This window comes from Zootoca vivipara, chromosome 3 (genome assembly GCF_965207765.1).
Source record: "Zootoca vivipara chromosome 3, rZooViv2.hap1.1, whole genome shotgun sequence".
NCBI lineage: Eukaryota > Metazoa > Chordata > Lepidosauria > Squamata > Lacertidae > Zootoca > Zootoca vivipara.
In genome coordinates this window covers 101,040,675-101,056,367 of record NC_142586.1, presented here as the reverse complement: position 1 = coordinate 101,056,367, position 15,693 = coordinate 101,040,675, and the positions used below count along the sequence as shown (strand labels likewise).

Genomic DNA, 15,693 nt, shown 5'->3' with positions numbered 1-15,693 from the left:
AGCGTGGCTGGCGCTGTGGGTTAAACCACAGAGCCTAGAGCTTGCCGATCAGAAGGTCACTGTTCGAATCCCCACGACGGGGTGAGTACCTGCTCCTGCCAACCTAGCAGTTCAAAAGCACGTCAAAGTGCAAGTACAGTAGATAAATAGGTACCGCTCCAGCGGGAAGGTAAACGGCGTTTCCGTGCGCTGCTCTGGTTTGCCAGAAGCGACTTAGTCATGCTGGCCACATGACCTGGAAGCTGTACGCCGGCTCCCTTGGCCAATAGAGCAAGATGAGCGCCGCAATCCCAGAGTCGGTCACGACTGGACCTAATGGTCAGGGGTCCCTTTACCTTTACCGGTGATAAGCTTGGGCAGCATGGAGTGAGGAAAGGGTGGTGGTGGTGGAAGTAGATGGGCTGATTAGTCAATGACCCAAGTTTCTGTATCTGAGTACCTTTTGTCTCCTTACACTGATTTTTTTATATGTAGAATTCAGGTGCTACTGGGATAAGTCTTAAGGAAAGATAACACAAATGGTTGATGGAGAGAAACTGAGGTTTTTCTCATAGGAAGCTGCCTTATGCCATATGCCAAGTCATCTTTGGCCAGTCTAGCTTACTCTGCATACTCTGACTGGCAGTGGTTCTCCAGGGTTTCAGCAAGGAGTCTTTCCTAGCACTATCTAGAGATGCCAAAGATTGACCCTGCGATCTTCTGCTGTGCTCCGCAGCTGAGTTCTAACTCTTCAAATTCTTACTCTTTTGTGGGATGAGAAAGCAGAGGGGAAAACAACGGTGGTTGGGTATGTACTGGGTACCTGTGTTGTGGACTCAGACCCTACTGTTGTCTTAGGTGAGTTCCTTCCTTCCATCTGGTCCAGCTTTCTGCTTCCAACGTTAGCTATTCAAGCACTGACCAAAGGCGATCTCACTTCCCCTGTGGTTTGCCCAAGAGCACCTCCTGTTGAGAGGTACACTGCCTCTAAATCTGGAGCTTTCACTTCGCTATCATGGGGAACGTCCAGTCGGAAGGGACCCCTGAGGGTCCTCCCGTCCAACCCCCTGCAGTGCAGGATTGGCAGCCAAGAATGGGCAGAGCAGGTAGGAAGAGCTGCCTGCTATCGGGTTGGAGCTGAGAGAAGGTATTATGACAGGGATCCCCAAAGAAGATGTTGGATTACTGACTCCATCATTTGCCATGCTGGCTGATGGATGTTGCAGTCCAGTAGTGTCTGCAGGGCACCACATTGGCACAAGTATTATGGGGGGGGGGGTTTAGTAGTGTGGAAGGGACATTTTGCACACATACTCCATGTCATCGAAGTCGCCAGCTGTCCCAGGGAACTCAAACGTTTAAAAATAAACCCCCACCCTTTTTTTTTGCTGGGGGTGCATGGAGTGTGCGCAGAGAATGCTAAGAGTTTTCATTGTTTGGTGCAGTCATTCTAAGTGTATGTGCACACACACAAAGAGAATTATATATAAATAAGCCACATCCTGTGCTTTAAATAATTGCTCCTCACGGCTCCTGTCTCCTGTAGTTCTGTCTGCGAGGAGCAAGACGCCTTCAGCTCGCCACTCCTGGACTTTGCTTTGTGCTCTGACATCTCTGTATTGTAACCGGTGTCACTAAGCTAATGGCCAGCTGTCACAAGCCCAGAGCAGGGAAGAAATGCTGTGAATAGATTGTCAGGGCTAATGGAGGCAGGAGAGGAAACCTCTTTGGAAAACTGCTCAAGCATTGTTGGTGAAAATAGCAGCCTGCACGAAAAGCCCTTGCTTGTCTTACAGACAATTGGCAATTTTGTTACTGCTGCTATTTAAATCCTTCTTTGCCTTTCTCACCTCTTACCTACCTCCAACCCTAGCTGCTCGCTTTTTTTTGTTTTATAATTTTTGTTTTTTATTTTTATTTTTTAAAAGGAATACAGCAAAGAAAAAGCGCCGCTGCTCCAACCCCATTTAAAGAAATCCCCCCTTTCCCCACGGTGACCCAGGCGGCATGACTCAAAGCAATAAACGCTTACCTAGCAGGCAGTCTTATGGCAGGATCCACTAGGATGAGCGGTTTAGGAGGCAGTGGATCTCTGGCTCCACCTGCTGATTCCCAACTCATCCGGTGTTAAGTCCCCAACCCCGTCTTGGTCAAAGATAAGGCTGCAAAACTTGCTCATCCCGACTCAGCTGTGACTCAGCCGGCTTAGCTGAAGCTAGCTGAACCAAAGTTGACCATTGTTGATCATCAAATTCCCAACCCTTCGTCTCCCTCCCGTGCCTTTTAAAATCCCAGTAAGTCTCCCCTGTCCCAATTCAGCAATATTGTGTGAGAGGCTGTGCTAGGTGCTTGCCTTGCGTTTCCAAAGGGGCATTTAGTTGCATCGTTGATGCCAGGAGTGCTTGTGCAAACTAGACTGGGATCCTAAATCTGTAATATCTCTTGCTTCTCTTTGAGATGTATTTCTTTTTACATTTCTTCCTTTCTCTTTTTTTGTCCTTAGGGTCTTTTGTAGTATTCCTTTGCCTCCTTGTAAATTATGGTCTAGTTTGCAGTGAAGTGGTAAATCTGTGTCTGGGCTCTATCCCTCCAGACTGCAGGGGAGGACTTGCATGACTGGCTGCTCCTTGAGCCAGAGAGAGAGAGAGAGAGAGAGAGAGAGAGAGAGAGGAGTAGAGTGCTTGCCCTTGCTTCTCCTTGGCTTGGGGAATGGGCACAGCTCAGTAGCCGTGTCTGCTTTGCATGTAGATGGTCTTGGGTTCAATCCCTGGCATCTCCAGATAAGACTGGGAATGTCTGCACTCTGAAACCTTGGAGAGTTGTTCCCTCTCAGCCCAGACAGTACAGATCAGGGGTCTGACTCTGTATATGACAGCTTCCTAGGGCCAGCTCTTCTTCAACACGACTTTTTGGTTCCTGAAATTCATTCTGATTGTGCAGATAAAATATAACAGATAGAATTCTACAGGATGTGTTGCTGGTGTGTGAAAAAAGCTCAGATCCAACGATCTCCAGGTGGTGGGACGTCAGGCGCCACCCTGGCTCTTGGGCATCTTCACTTGGTCGCAAGCGACCGACAGACAGGTGCAAAATGCGCCTGGCAAATTTTGAATGCTGTTCCCAGGGAACTGGTGAGTTGCAGCTCTGTGAGGGGAATAGTTGTCTCCAAACAACCCTCGGCACCCTTAACAAGCTGCAACTTCCATAATTCTTTGGGAACAAAGCCACAGCTGTCTAAAGTGGCATCTTAGTGCTTTAAATGTATGGCGTAAATGTGGCCTTAGATGTGGTAGTTAGAATTTGGATGCATTACTGATTTCTACGGAGTCACATTTTGTGGTGTCTTTGCCGTTAAATCCTAAATGCCGTTAAATTCTCCCTCTTTGCTGCAGCCGACTTTCCCTAGTGTGCCAGGTGATTCACAATGACTTCAGGATTTCTTTCCTGAGTGGCAATTGCTAATTCAGAGGCTAAAACTTGGGGTGGGGAAATCTGTATATTTATTTTGTGTGTCTCCCCCCCCCCCCCGCACTCCTACATTACCACCTGGAGTATCATCTGCTGTTTCTTTGCCCACACTCTGTGTTATGAAAGCTTTTTGCAGCTCCTCACAATCTGTTGCGGTTTTTTTAACCGTTGTGATTTGTTTCTGTGTCATCTGCACATTTAGCTGCCTTGACACTTTTTTGCAGCTCGGATCCTCAGACTGGTGTTGCTAGTTCTCTCCATTATAGAAACTGACCATATGTAACACACACACACACAGAGAGAGAGAGAGAGAGAGAGAGAGAGAGAGAGAGAGAGAGAGAGAGAGAGGAGAGAGACAGAATGAACGAGAACGTGCTTTGGCCAGTTGTCTAGTCATGAAAAAAAGTGCATAAACCTAAGCAAGCAATAAGTATTTCGGGACCTGAGCTATAAATGCTGCAAGGCTTTTGCAGTGTACGTCTGACGTATAAAAAAATAACAATGGGGCATTTTGCTTAGGTTGCTTCTCTTTCTCTCTTCCTTGGCCAAAGTTGGTTGTTAGCTACCATGTCTAAGCAAAGCCTCTAATGGGATAAATTCAGCTGCAGACTAAGCAGGAGATATTCTCTTGCCGTCTGCGCAGAAGTGTTTGTTTATGCTGGAACTGATTTTGCAGGCGCCGCTGTACTCAAGGAATTTGAAATGTTATTCCAGCCTGGTGATTTGGGCTTATATTGTGTCTGCCGCGAATGCTTTTGAGCTAGGAGGAAAGTTGGATGTTCCCTCTTTCTGTGCATACAGCCTTGGTAATAATGTTGCAACCAGATGGCAAAGTGTCTGTAAACACTGAGCGCTGAAGGCTCCCATTCTGTGACAGCTAAGAGTCATTGTGGTTACTTTTATTTACTACTTTAAAATTGGTACAAGCTGGATTAAAGAGCCTCCTAAGGATATCTATCCCCCTGTGTTTTCAGACATAGGAACCTAGGAAGTTGCCTTATACCTAGTCAGACTATTGATCCATCTATCTCAATATCGTCTTCACTGGCTGTCAGAAGGTCTCCAGGGTTTTGGACATTTTCATCCCCAACCCGGAGATGCTCAGGATTGAGCCAGGCGACTTGTGCGTGCAGAGCTGATGCTCTGCTTCTGAGCTATGGCCCTCTCCCAAATTGGTATCTGCAGTCCACGGTTTATGGTGTTCCTAAGAGATGTGTCCAAAACATTGGCTGTCTAAAGTGGAGCTCATTCCCTATGTTACATTTCTGTATGCATACACATGTGCACTCATCTGTGAGTTATGTGCTTAAAAATAAAATGTCATTTCCTTCCCCTTTCTTGCAAAATGCCCATAGTTGGAAACAGCTATATTATTATTATTATTTTTAAAAAAACATGATTGAAAACAATATTATACCAAAATGGACAGGAGCAGTAAATAAAACCTCTGGAGCTGCAGTCAAGTGTCGGTCAGCAATCAAAGAAAAACTTAGTTGGTCTCTAAGGTGCTACTTTTTTTTGGTAAAGAAAAACAAATTAACTCTTTATTCCAGGAACCAAAACAGTGCAGGCCTAGTGATCCCATCAACTCTTCCCAGTAGGTCTTGCTCCAACAAGGCAGTTGCGAGGACTGAAGTTCCCCATCTTCCCACTACTTCCTAAGACTCCTCCTCTCCAGGGTCTTTCCCAAGCAATCGCAAACTGCGCCTGCACACAACTGCCCTCTGCTCTGCCCTCTTCATTTCTCTGCGTGTTCTAGGAGACCAGGAAAGAAGGGAACTGGTCGCAGCAGCAGGGGGAGACTTCATGGCTTTTTCAGCAACCGGTCTCTCTGTCTTCTGGCCCTCCTCCTCTTCTGCCTCAGAGTCTGAACTGCCCTCTGCCACCGTCTCTTCCTGCTCACCAAACCCTGTTCCCTTTTCTGCTTCCGACACCTCCTCCTCCCAGTCCGCTCCTCCTCTCCCTCTGGCCACTCACGGTCATCCCACCACCAGTCTCCTGGCTCCGAGGCATCTTTCCCTGGGGGTTCCCTTGGGGGGGGGGGTTCCCCCGGCTGGTGCCTCCCACCATTCCTCTGCATCCAAGCAAATCCATGACAGGAAGTGAGGGAGCTGGGGGGGGGGAATGATGAAGAACTGCAGAAACCATAGGCCAGCCAGAACCCAAAAGTTTTTAACCAGCAGGGAGGGGTCCAAACGGGGGCACGCAGTTCGATGGCTTGAGGGCCGCGACAGAGAAAGCTGTTTCATGGGTTCCCACCGTCCACACTTCAATGTGCAACGTGCAAAAGAGCCAACTGATTGAAGATAATCGTCAGGATGTTTCCGGGGGTGTGTGTGTGTGCTGGTCCATTTTTGCAAATGATCTGGCTTCAGGGTGCAAGGATAGAAGAGTGCGTTGCATTTCCATATGTTAGGCAGGGATGGAGAAACCTGTGGCTGTTGTTGGACTCTTAACTCCCATTGGCTCTGCTGGCTGAGCCTGATGGGAGGTGGAGTCCGCCAACATGTGGATGGTCACAGGTTCCTGCTGTCAAGCAAAGAGGCTGTCAGTTTAGAATGGGATGCCATTGCACGAGACACTATGCACCTTTCTCAGTTGTCTAGATAGCTGACAACTTGCAAACTTTCTCTCATCCCCCCCTCCCAATCCTGTGGTTACGTAAGCAGCTATTTTCTCAGTGGAGGTGGAAAGAAACCAAACCAATTTTAAGTAAAATCCAATTCCCGATGTAAGTAAACGTAAATCTCATCAGACATCAGTGTGGATAGACATCTGGGTCTAGCTCCAGGAAGTGGCAGTCCCTTGTGGTTCTTGCGCATAAGTCTCTATCAGGACTTGGGCTTCAACAATGCAAGGATCTTGATTTACATCTAATTAAATGTCAACCATTTGAATTAGATTTCCAGAATTCCTAAGCCAGGAGCCTTTGATACCCCGCTGAACTTAATTAAAAAGCTTGCACAGTGGGAGGAATGGCAGCATGTGAACAGTGAATCGCGAGGGTTCGGAAAAGCCCCTGGTGCCACACGGAGTCCCAGAAGGGTACCAATGCTGGTGAAATTTTATTATTACTTTGCTGAAAGGGGTGAGGCTTTGCCCCCTTTGCTTTGATCTGCAGTTTGCTTAGCCCACATCCCACGATGCAGAGTTGCCCCTGGGCTGTTTCAGCTGTGGGGCTTTCTGGACTCTAACCACCTGATGAGCTTTCTGTACTGGTTTGCAGGTGAGGCAGAGGCAAATGTGCTCAGCCAATATTTATGTATTTTAAAAACCTATATCCCGCTTTTCACCACCTGGGTCTCAAAGCGTACAACAGACCCTTCAAGCGTCCCTGTTTTCCAGGGACAGTTGCAGATTTACAGAAGCCGTCCCGGTTTCTGATTTGATTCCAGAATATCCCAGTTTTCCTTAGGACTTCCCTATTTTCATCAGGGAAATGTTGGAGGGTATGGAATTATGTGACCCCCTGAGCCAAGGAGATCAGTAACTATGCAACCTTTAGAAAACATCCGAAGGCAGCCCTTCCTATAGGAAGTTTTAAAAATGTTTTATTATGTTTTTATATGTGTTGGAAGCTGTTCAGAGCGACTGGGGCAACCCAGTCTGATGGGTGGCGTATAAATAATAAAATTACTTTTTATTATGGAATTGGACGTCCCTGTTTTCATCGGAGGAATGTTGGAGGGTATGCTTAACATTAGGCATATACAGTACAGTAGAGCCATACCTTGGAAGTCGAATGGAATCCGTACCAGAAGTACATTCGAGTTCTAAAACATTCGGAAACCAAAATGCAGCTTCTGATTGGCTGCAGGCAGCTCCTGCAGCCAATCGGAAGCCATGGAAGCCCCATCGGACGTTCAGCTTCCAAAATAATGTTTGAAAACTGGAATACTCAATTCCGGTTTTTGATCGTTCGGGAGCTGGAACGTTCGACTCCCAAGGCGTTCGGGAGCCGAGGTACAATTGCATACAAACTATTTTAAGCAGAAATTAAACATCAGATATTTAAACAAAGAACTTCAGTGGTAATATTAAAGCCACTGATCTCTGTAGGTATTAGCAATGTTGCAGTTACAACCCTCAGTAGCTATATAAATTAACATTAACCAAGTAAAATTGTAGGCAAAGCATATGTTCCAAATGCCTGTCAAAATGGCAGTGTTTTCATAAGCTGCTTTTAACGCAGTGAAGATGCAGCCTGATGGGCCTTGAGAAAGAGAGTGAAATCCAGTGTTGAGAGCACTGCTGAGAAGATAATCACTAAATGATTCCCCCCCTTGGGCAAAGGATCCTTTAAGAAGTTCTACTGTTGTTACTTTTATAATCAGGAAGACACAGTATTCTTAAGTTATGTAGGTTCCAGATGATCTCTGGCTTTAAAAGGAATTCACTTTAAACCCCATGGCTTGACATATGAGAGGGACCACTGGTAGTGTGTAAATCGATTGCATCTGTTATTATTATTTTTTAGTACGTACACCTGCAGTTTTGCAGCTTGACCCTGTGCATTGCACTTAGCTGGTGGCACCTGCTTCCTAGTAAACATGTACTAGGATAGCACGCTCTGATAGCTCAGCTGGTACAGCATAAGACTCTTTATCTCTGGGTCATATGTTCGCGCCCCACGTTGGGCAAACAGATTCCTGCATAGCGGGGGGTTGGACTACATCAGGGGTAGGCAACCTAAGGCCTGGGAGCCAGATCCGGCCCAACCGCCTTCTCAATCCGCCCTGCGGACAGTCCGGGAATCAGCATGTTTCTACATGAGTAGAATGTGTCCTTTTATTTAAAATGTATCTCTGGGGTGTTTGTGGGGCATAGGCATTCGTTCACTCCCCCCCCCCAAATATAGTCCACATGGTCTGAGGGATGGTGGACAGCTGAAAAAGGCTGCTGACCACTGGACTAGATGACCCATGGGACCCCTTCCATCTCTACAATTCTGCGATCCTATGTTTGGAATTGCAGCCTTGGTTAGACAGGTCCAGTGCTGCGAATCATAGGATTGAAGAGTTGGAAGGGACCCCATGGGTCATCTAGCCCAACCCCTTGCAATGCAGGAATCTCAACATGACGACGTTGGTTTGGGTCCTACCCTCCGGAGCAGAAGAAACCAGCAACAGGCCTTTAGATGTTTGAAGATGGCTCTCATATCTTCTCTCAGTTTCCTCTTCCCCAGGCTAATGCATGCATTCCCCCCCCCCAAAGTTACTGAGCTTTTTTTTTCATTTCTCCCCCAGGGCAATGTCCATCTGGGATAGCAGTCTACAGATTACCGCGATGTGCAGTGTGGTGGGGGCGTGGCTTGGAGCATTTCCTATTCCACTGGATTGGGATCGGCCGTGGCAGGTTGGTTTCTTCATCTTATATATGTGAATGAACGTTGGCCGATCAGACCAAGGTTCCTCTTAAGTCTTCTGTGCCGTTTCCAAGAGCGGCCGTACCCCTTTGAGAAACTTGGAAGCAGGGCATGAAGGTGGCAGCCTCCCCTGTTGCTATTCCTCAGGCCCCTGGTGTATTCTGTCCCTGAACCTGGAGATTTACCTATTTTGGAAAAATGGCCATTGATAGACTTATCCCCCAGGTTGCTTTGTTAATGGTCCAGGAATGTCATTGTTGGAGTTCAGTCCACGTCGCCTCTCAGCGCTGCTCCCTTGATGTCTCCGGGGGGGGGGGGGGAAGAGACACGTGCTTTTTCTGCCAGCTGAGAACGTGGCCTGCACTGCTGCAGCTTCCTCCCATTAAAAGCACTTAACAAGATGCATCTGGAGCGGGCTATTGGCGCCAAATTGATCTTCTGCATATGTGTGTGGTGTGGCCAAGCCCTGTGCCCGAAAAAAATACTTTGCAGTTTTTGAAAAAGCAGAGCCCTGGCAAGCTTTGCTGCTGGTGAGGAAAATGTGATGCTTGCAGGAAAGCTGTAAATGCAGCTGGCTGAGTGGCTACTGGCAATTGATGCCATTTCCAGAGTTGCATAACCCCTGCAGGTCAGTTCAAGAGCTTTCTGACTTTAAAACCAATCTAAAGCAGTTTAGATTTAGGGGGAATAGTCTGCGAAAATGGATGAACCTGTTCTCCCAACTCCAACCACAGGGAAGTAATTTCTCCTAGCCATATTGCAACTTAGATCTCTTAGTGGCATTAACACAGACTTTAAAATAAACCTGAGCTGATTCTAATTTCTCCCTTTCTATGAATACACAAATACAGTGTGCAAACAAAAATGTGCAGACACACCCACCCACCCACCCTTCCAAGTGTAAAGGGCACACACAAGTATCTTTAGAAAATTCCACAGTAGCTAGTAGAGAAGGATTGGGTTACTGCTTTCAAGTCTTTTAAAGAGGCCCAGGTCTAATTCTACACCCCAACACTCTTCACCCTTACTAGGATGGGGCCGTGTGCATCTAAATACAAAGCAAATTGGGAATCAGCTGATGGGCAGGAAGCAGGACCTGGAATGGACACTAAGCCTGGTCTGCAAGCAGAAGGGGTGGCAATCGGGTGGCACAGTCTGCACAGCGTTGGGGCTGAACTATGAGAAGCTTTTCCACTGCTGATGGACAGCTTCAAAGAGAAGTAGATGGGAGACTCCCTTAGGGATCTCGGAAATAGTCTCCAGAGAGCTAGTCCTGTTAGTCCATTGGAGCAAGGACAATTGCGATGGCTGCGTTCATCCTCCTCCCTACGTCTCCAAATACCAGCTGCTGACAGTCGCAAGTGGAGAAAGTGTTCTTGCACCCTGGTCCTGCTCGCAGGCTTCCCGCAAGCATGTGGTTCATCACTGAACTCAATTGGCCTTTGGTCTGATCCAGAAGGGCTCTTAGGAGTCTTGCGGCACTTGAAAGGCTTAGCAGTTTGGTGGCATAATCCTTTGGGCAGAATTGTAGAGTTGGAAGGGACCCCAAGGGCCATCTAGTCCAACCCCTTGCAATGCAGGGATCTCAACTAAAGCATCCATGGCAGATGGCTACCCAACCTCTGATTAAAAGCCTCCAAGGAAGAAGTCCACAACCTCCCGAGGGAGACGGTTCCACTGTCACAAACAGCTCTTACTGTCAGAAAGTTTTTCCTGGTGTTTAGTCGGAATCTCCCTTTCTCGTAACTTGAAGTCGTTGGTTTAAGACCACTGTGTGTACCTGACAAAGTGGGGTTTATTCCATGAAAGATTATGTCTCAATAAATAGGTTAGTCTTTGAGGTCCTGCAAAACTCTTTGCTGTTTTAGGAAATTGCATGGCACTTACATTTTCCTATAAGACCAGTTCTCTCTACCCCACCCCACCCAAGCTTTTGGAAGGGGCTGCGCTGGCTCCCAACATGTTTAATCGCCCCATATTCATCACTACCAAAACCAATTCTGGTTTCTTCCCCATGTGCAGTTGTGAAGTGGGCTCTGTCCACAAAATCATATTCCATAATAGCATTTCTTAGTCTTGAAGGCGCCACATCACTCTCTGCTGGTTTTGCTTCAGCAGACCCAACACGGCTCCCCCTTTGAGAGTTATTGCTTTGTTTTCTTTATTATCCTCTTTTACAGGGGAAATAGAAAGAATGTCTTCTTCTTTTTTACGATGCAAAAGCAGCTTGTAAATGGGCATTCATCTTGATATTGTGCTAGACCAGGGCGATGCAATAGATGGGGAGCCACTGGAGCGGAAATATTTTATTAGGAAAAGACATACTTGTATCAATGATGGACTTTCAGAACTCAAAAGAAAGCGGAAGTTTGCCTTCTTGGGAGATCTGAGGCTTCCCAAAAATATGTTGCCTGTGAATCAAGAGAGAAGAGTGAGGACATTTGGAGATGCCCCTAAATGGCTTGATTTGAGATGTAAGCAGTGCGAAACACAACAAGTGTTGTCATTCTGTGCCCAAATAACATAGGTCTGGAGGGCTTCCTTGTGAACTTGTGGCACTTCATGTTCCGGTTACAGGAAAAGGTTTAGGTTTGAATGGATTCATGCATTGTTTCCCTCTGCAACACGCCCCCAGGGGTTTTGCTCAATACAATGGCAAAGAGGGCACCAGGCGGTCCTCTCTGGGGAGACCATTCCAAGAGATGGGACGTTAGAAATTAACTGTGGTAGCTCACTGCTGTTCTCTGTTCTTCTTCCTTGCAAAATGTCATTTGCTTTCTGCTACGGTAATGTGGCCCTTGGCCCTTGGCCACCCATCCCAGTCAAAAGGATCTCACAAAGATGCTTGTCCAGCTTCATTTTTGAAATGCTTCCTTCCCAACAGTTGATGTCAGACTCCTCCTAACGACAAAGGGACACAGCAAAGGGATGGTATCTGCAATATATAAAATACTACTCCAAAATCCCACAAATCCCCTAGACACAATCAAAAGACAATGGGAAGACGACATAGGCTATGAGATTAACCCCACTCAATGGACCAGAATGCGGTCTAAACCCCTCTTTAAATCCATATCAGCAAAAAGGAAAGCACTCACTCTGAAAATCATCTACAGGTGGTACCTAACACCAAGAAAACTAGCGCTAATACGCCCAGGAACTTCACCAAAATGCTGGAGAGGGTGCACCTCAACAGGCACATATTTCCACATGTGGTGGGAGTGCCCCAAAATCCAACTATTCTGGACAACAACCATAAGAGAAATATGTAAAATAACCCAGCAAACATTAGAAATAACCCCAGAATTGGCCTTGCTAAACATCTTCCAAGACAATAATGCCCACCTGCATCACAAAGAACTCATAACCCACCTACTCTCAGCAACCAGAAACACCATAACCAGACACTGGAGAGACCTGTGAGAAGTAAGCACGGACCAATGGTACCAAACAGTATGGGAAACAGCCTTACTAGAAACATTAACCAATAAGTTGAAACTGACACGGGGACAAATAGAAGAAGACGGCTTCACCCCGGTATGGTTCCCCTTTGTCACATACACAGCCCAGCAAGACAATGACAAAAATCCACCAACAGCATACAAATCAATATGGCTAACCTGATCCAAAACACCCACCCACCCCCACTCACACACGAAACAAAGACCACCACAGCCAACCCACAAATGAACAACCATATCCTAGGCCAACCCCAACATCTCTCACCACCAAAGGAACACAAGCGAACAGCAGAGAACCTACACAAGCGACGCTGACAAAATCCCCCACACATACTAAGCAAAATAGAAACATCGTCTCCCGACCCCACCCTCCCCCCATCTACAGTGGTACCTCTACTTACGAATTTAATGCGTTCCGAACACACATTTGTAAGTTGAAAAAAATTGTAAGTCGAATCCCACAGGAATGCATTGGGAGAAAAAATTCGTAAGTAGAAGCAACCCTATCTAAAAATTCGTAAGTAGAAAAAATCCTATCTAACCCGCATCCAAGATGGCGGACGGAGCTCCATTCGTAAGTAGAAACATTCGTAAAGTAGAGTTATTCGTAAGTAGAGGTACCACTGTACCTCTCTTCCCCTTTTCTTTCCAAAGTCTCAACAAATGAAACTGATTTGTAAAAATGATATGAGAGACATTGCACATATCTTTGTAAACCAATAAAACCTTTAATTAAAAAAAAAAGTGGGGGGCAATAAAAGAGTTTGCCTGAAAGGCTACTGAAATCTCACATTATCCTCACCATTCCATCTCTGCAAGCATTGCAACTTGCCAGGTGGAATGATCCCCCCTCTACTCCCCCCCCCCCGCACACTGTTCTGGGTGTGTGTGTGTGTCTCCCACCAACACCCCAATTTCAGGGGGAGGTGCAAAAGCCCCATTGGACAAACAGAAGTCCTTATGCAAGACTCCCACTGATGTGACTGGTGAGTTGAATCCACCCTTACTTTTCACTTCCCCCTTTAGTGATTTGCTTGGGGGGTTTTCCTCAACACTTTTGAGGATTTTTTTTTCTTTTCCTTTCTTGCAACCAAGCAGTAAATTTCATGAAACAAAGAAAGATTTGTGTTAGTCAGGTAACTTCCCCGCGCCCACAAATCTGCACAAAACAGCCTGTTTCCTCAAACGTGGACATAGAAACTGCTGCCTTCAGCAAAATTTGGTTCCTGCAGAGGGGAGTATTTATAACACAATATGAGCTATGAAATTAAAGTGGGAATAAAATTAAATGGGGTGAAAATAGAAATAGTTAGGCCTCATAAATATGTGTCATGCTAAGTATCACTTAATGTGTTTTCCAAAAATAGATTGCTGTCTCGAATCCCTCCTTTATCTCCTGAAATAATGTTTGCGGTCTTTTAAAAAGACGTTGCTCTTTTAACTATATGAAATTTCTGTAAGGCCCGTGATTACAACTCAAAACCAAAACCTATCTACATCATCAGTGGCATTCCGCCCCCCCCCCCCGCCCCTAAAATTACTTTCTTGGTAAACTCTTTTCCTCCTGTAATGAAGGCAGCTGTGGTTGACAGAGAATAGTTTGCTTGAGGCTACTTAGCAAGTTCATGGCAGATGCAAGATCTGAGCCCCAGACTTTTAGCCACTGTGCTACATCAACTCTTATTTCACAGACTTTCTAAGGCTTTCGTTTCAGAGCTGCCTCAAATGCAATTTTTTTGCTCACAAACAAATTGAGTACAAAATACATACATTGCACCGCCCAGAAATCCATGGCCAAAGGCTAGTTTTTTAAACCTACAAGATGCATGTGAACGGAAACCACTATTAAACACACTAAAAAGAGGTGGCCCTCTGTCAGGGATTCTTTAGCTGGGATTCCTGCATTGCAGGGGGTTGGACTAGATGACCCTTGAGGTTCCTTCTACAATTCTATGCTTCTGTGATTCGTATTTGCTGCTTGGACGAGTGAAACCAACCACCTGTTTCCTTGATCCTTGCCCACCCTGGATATTAAAAACGAGCCGGGAAGGGCTGGGCTCTGTGGGGTGGTGAATGGACCCAGCCAATATGGCCAACTATCACCCAGTCTCAAATCTTCCATTCTTGGGCAAGGTGATTGAGCAAGTGGTTGCTGAACAACTCCAGGCATGCCTGGAGGATGCAGACCATTTGAATTCCTTCCAATCGGGATTCAGGCCTCCTCATGTGACTGAAACTGCCTTGGTCGCGCTGGTCGATGATCTCTGGCGAGCTAGGGACAAAGGTGAAAGCTCTTTCCTAGTTCTGATGGATCTCTCAGCGGCCTTTGATACCATTGACCATGACATCCTTCTGGACCATCTATAGGGACTGGGAGCTTGGGGCACTGTTATACAGAGGCTCCGCTCCTTCCTCCTGGGCTGTGTCCAGAAAGTGGTGGTGGGGGGGGATGAGTGTTCAGACCCCATGGCTCTCACTTGTGGGGCGCCTCAGGGTTCCATCCTCTCCCCTATGCTTTTTAATGACTATATGAAGCCGCTGGGAGAGATAATCGGGAGGTTTGGACTGGGTATCCAACAGTATGCAGATGATACCCAGCTCTAGTAAAGGTAAAGGGACCCCTGACCATTTGGTCCAGTCGTGACCGACTCTGGGGTTGCGGCGCTCATCTCGCGTTATTGGCCGAGGGAGCCAGCGTACAGCTTCCAGGTCATGTGGCCAGCATGACAAAGCTGCTTCTGGCGAACCAGAGAAGCACACAGAAACGCCGTTTACCTTCCCGCTGTAGTGGTACCTATTTATCTACTTGCACTTTGACGTGCTTTCGAACTGCTAGGTTGGCAGGAGCAATGGGAGCTCACCCCATCGCGGGGATTTGAACTGCCAACCTTCTGATCGGCAAGCCCTAGGCTCTGTGGTTTAACCCACAGCGCCACCCGCGTCCCAGCTCTACCTCTCATTTAATTCAGAACCAGTGAAGGCCCTGTGTGAGTGTCTGGAGGCGGTTGGCAGATGGATGGCGGCTTACAGATTTAGGTTGAATCATGACAAGACAGAAGTACTGTTCTTGGGGGACCGGGGGGCGAGTGGGTGTGGGGGACTCCCTGGTCCTGAATGGGATAACTGTGTCTCTGAAGGACCAGGTGCACAGCCTGGGAGTCATTTTGGACTCTCAGCTGTCCATGGAGGTGCAGGTCAATTCTCTGTCCAGGGCAGCTGTCTACCAGCTCCATCTGGTACGCAGGCTGAAACCCTACCTGCCCATGGACTGTCTCACCAGAGTGGTGCATGCTCTAGTTATCTCCCACTTGGACTACTGCAATGCGCTATACGTGGGGCTACCTTTGGAGGTGACTCGGAAACTGCAATTAATCCAGAATGCGGCAGCTAGACTGGTGACTGACCATATAACACCAGTTG

The 15,693-nt window shown here is 47.0% G+C and overlaps 1 protein-coding gene across 2 annotated transcripts in view; it reads left to right on the top strand.

Annotated features, from left to right (window-relative positions):
* Nucleotides 1–15,693, top strand: part of PIGF (phosphatidylinositol glycan anchor biosynthesis class F) — a 31,782-nt gene that overhangs the window by 9,329 nt on the left and 6,760 nt on the right. For both annotated transcript variants that reach the window (XM_035111176.3, XM_035111175.3), the window contains exon 5: nucleotides 8,694–8,802. In XM_035111176.3, the coding sequence (XP_034967067.1) occupies nucleotides 8,694–8,802 (109 nt within the window). The remainder of the gene's footprint in view (nucleotides 1–8,693; nucleotides 8,803–15,693) is intronic.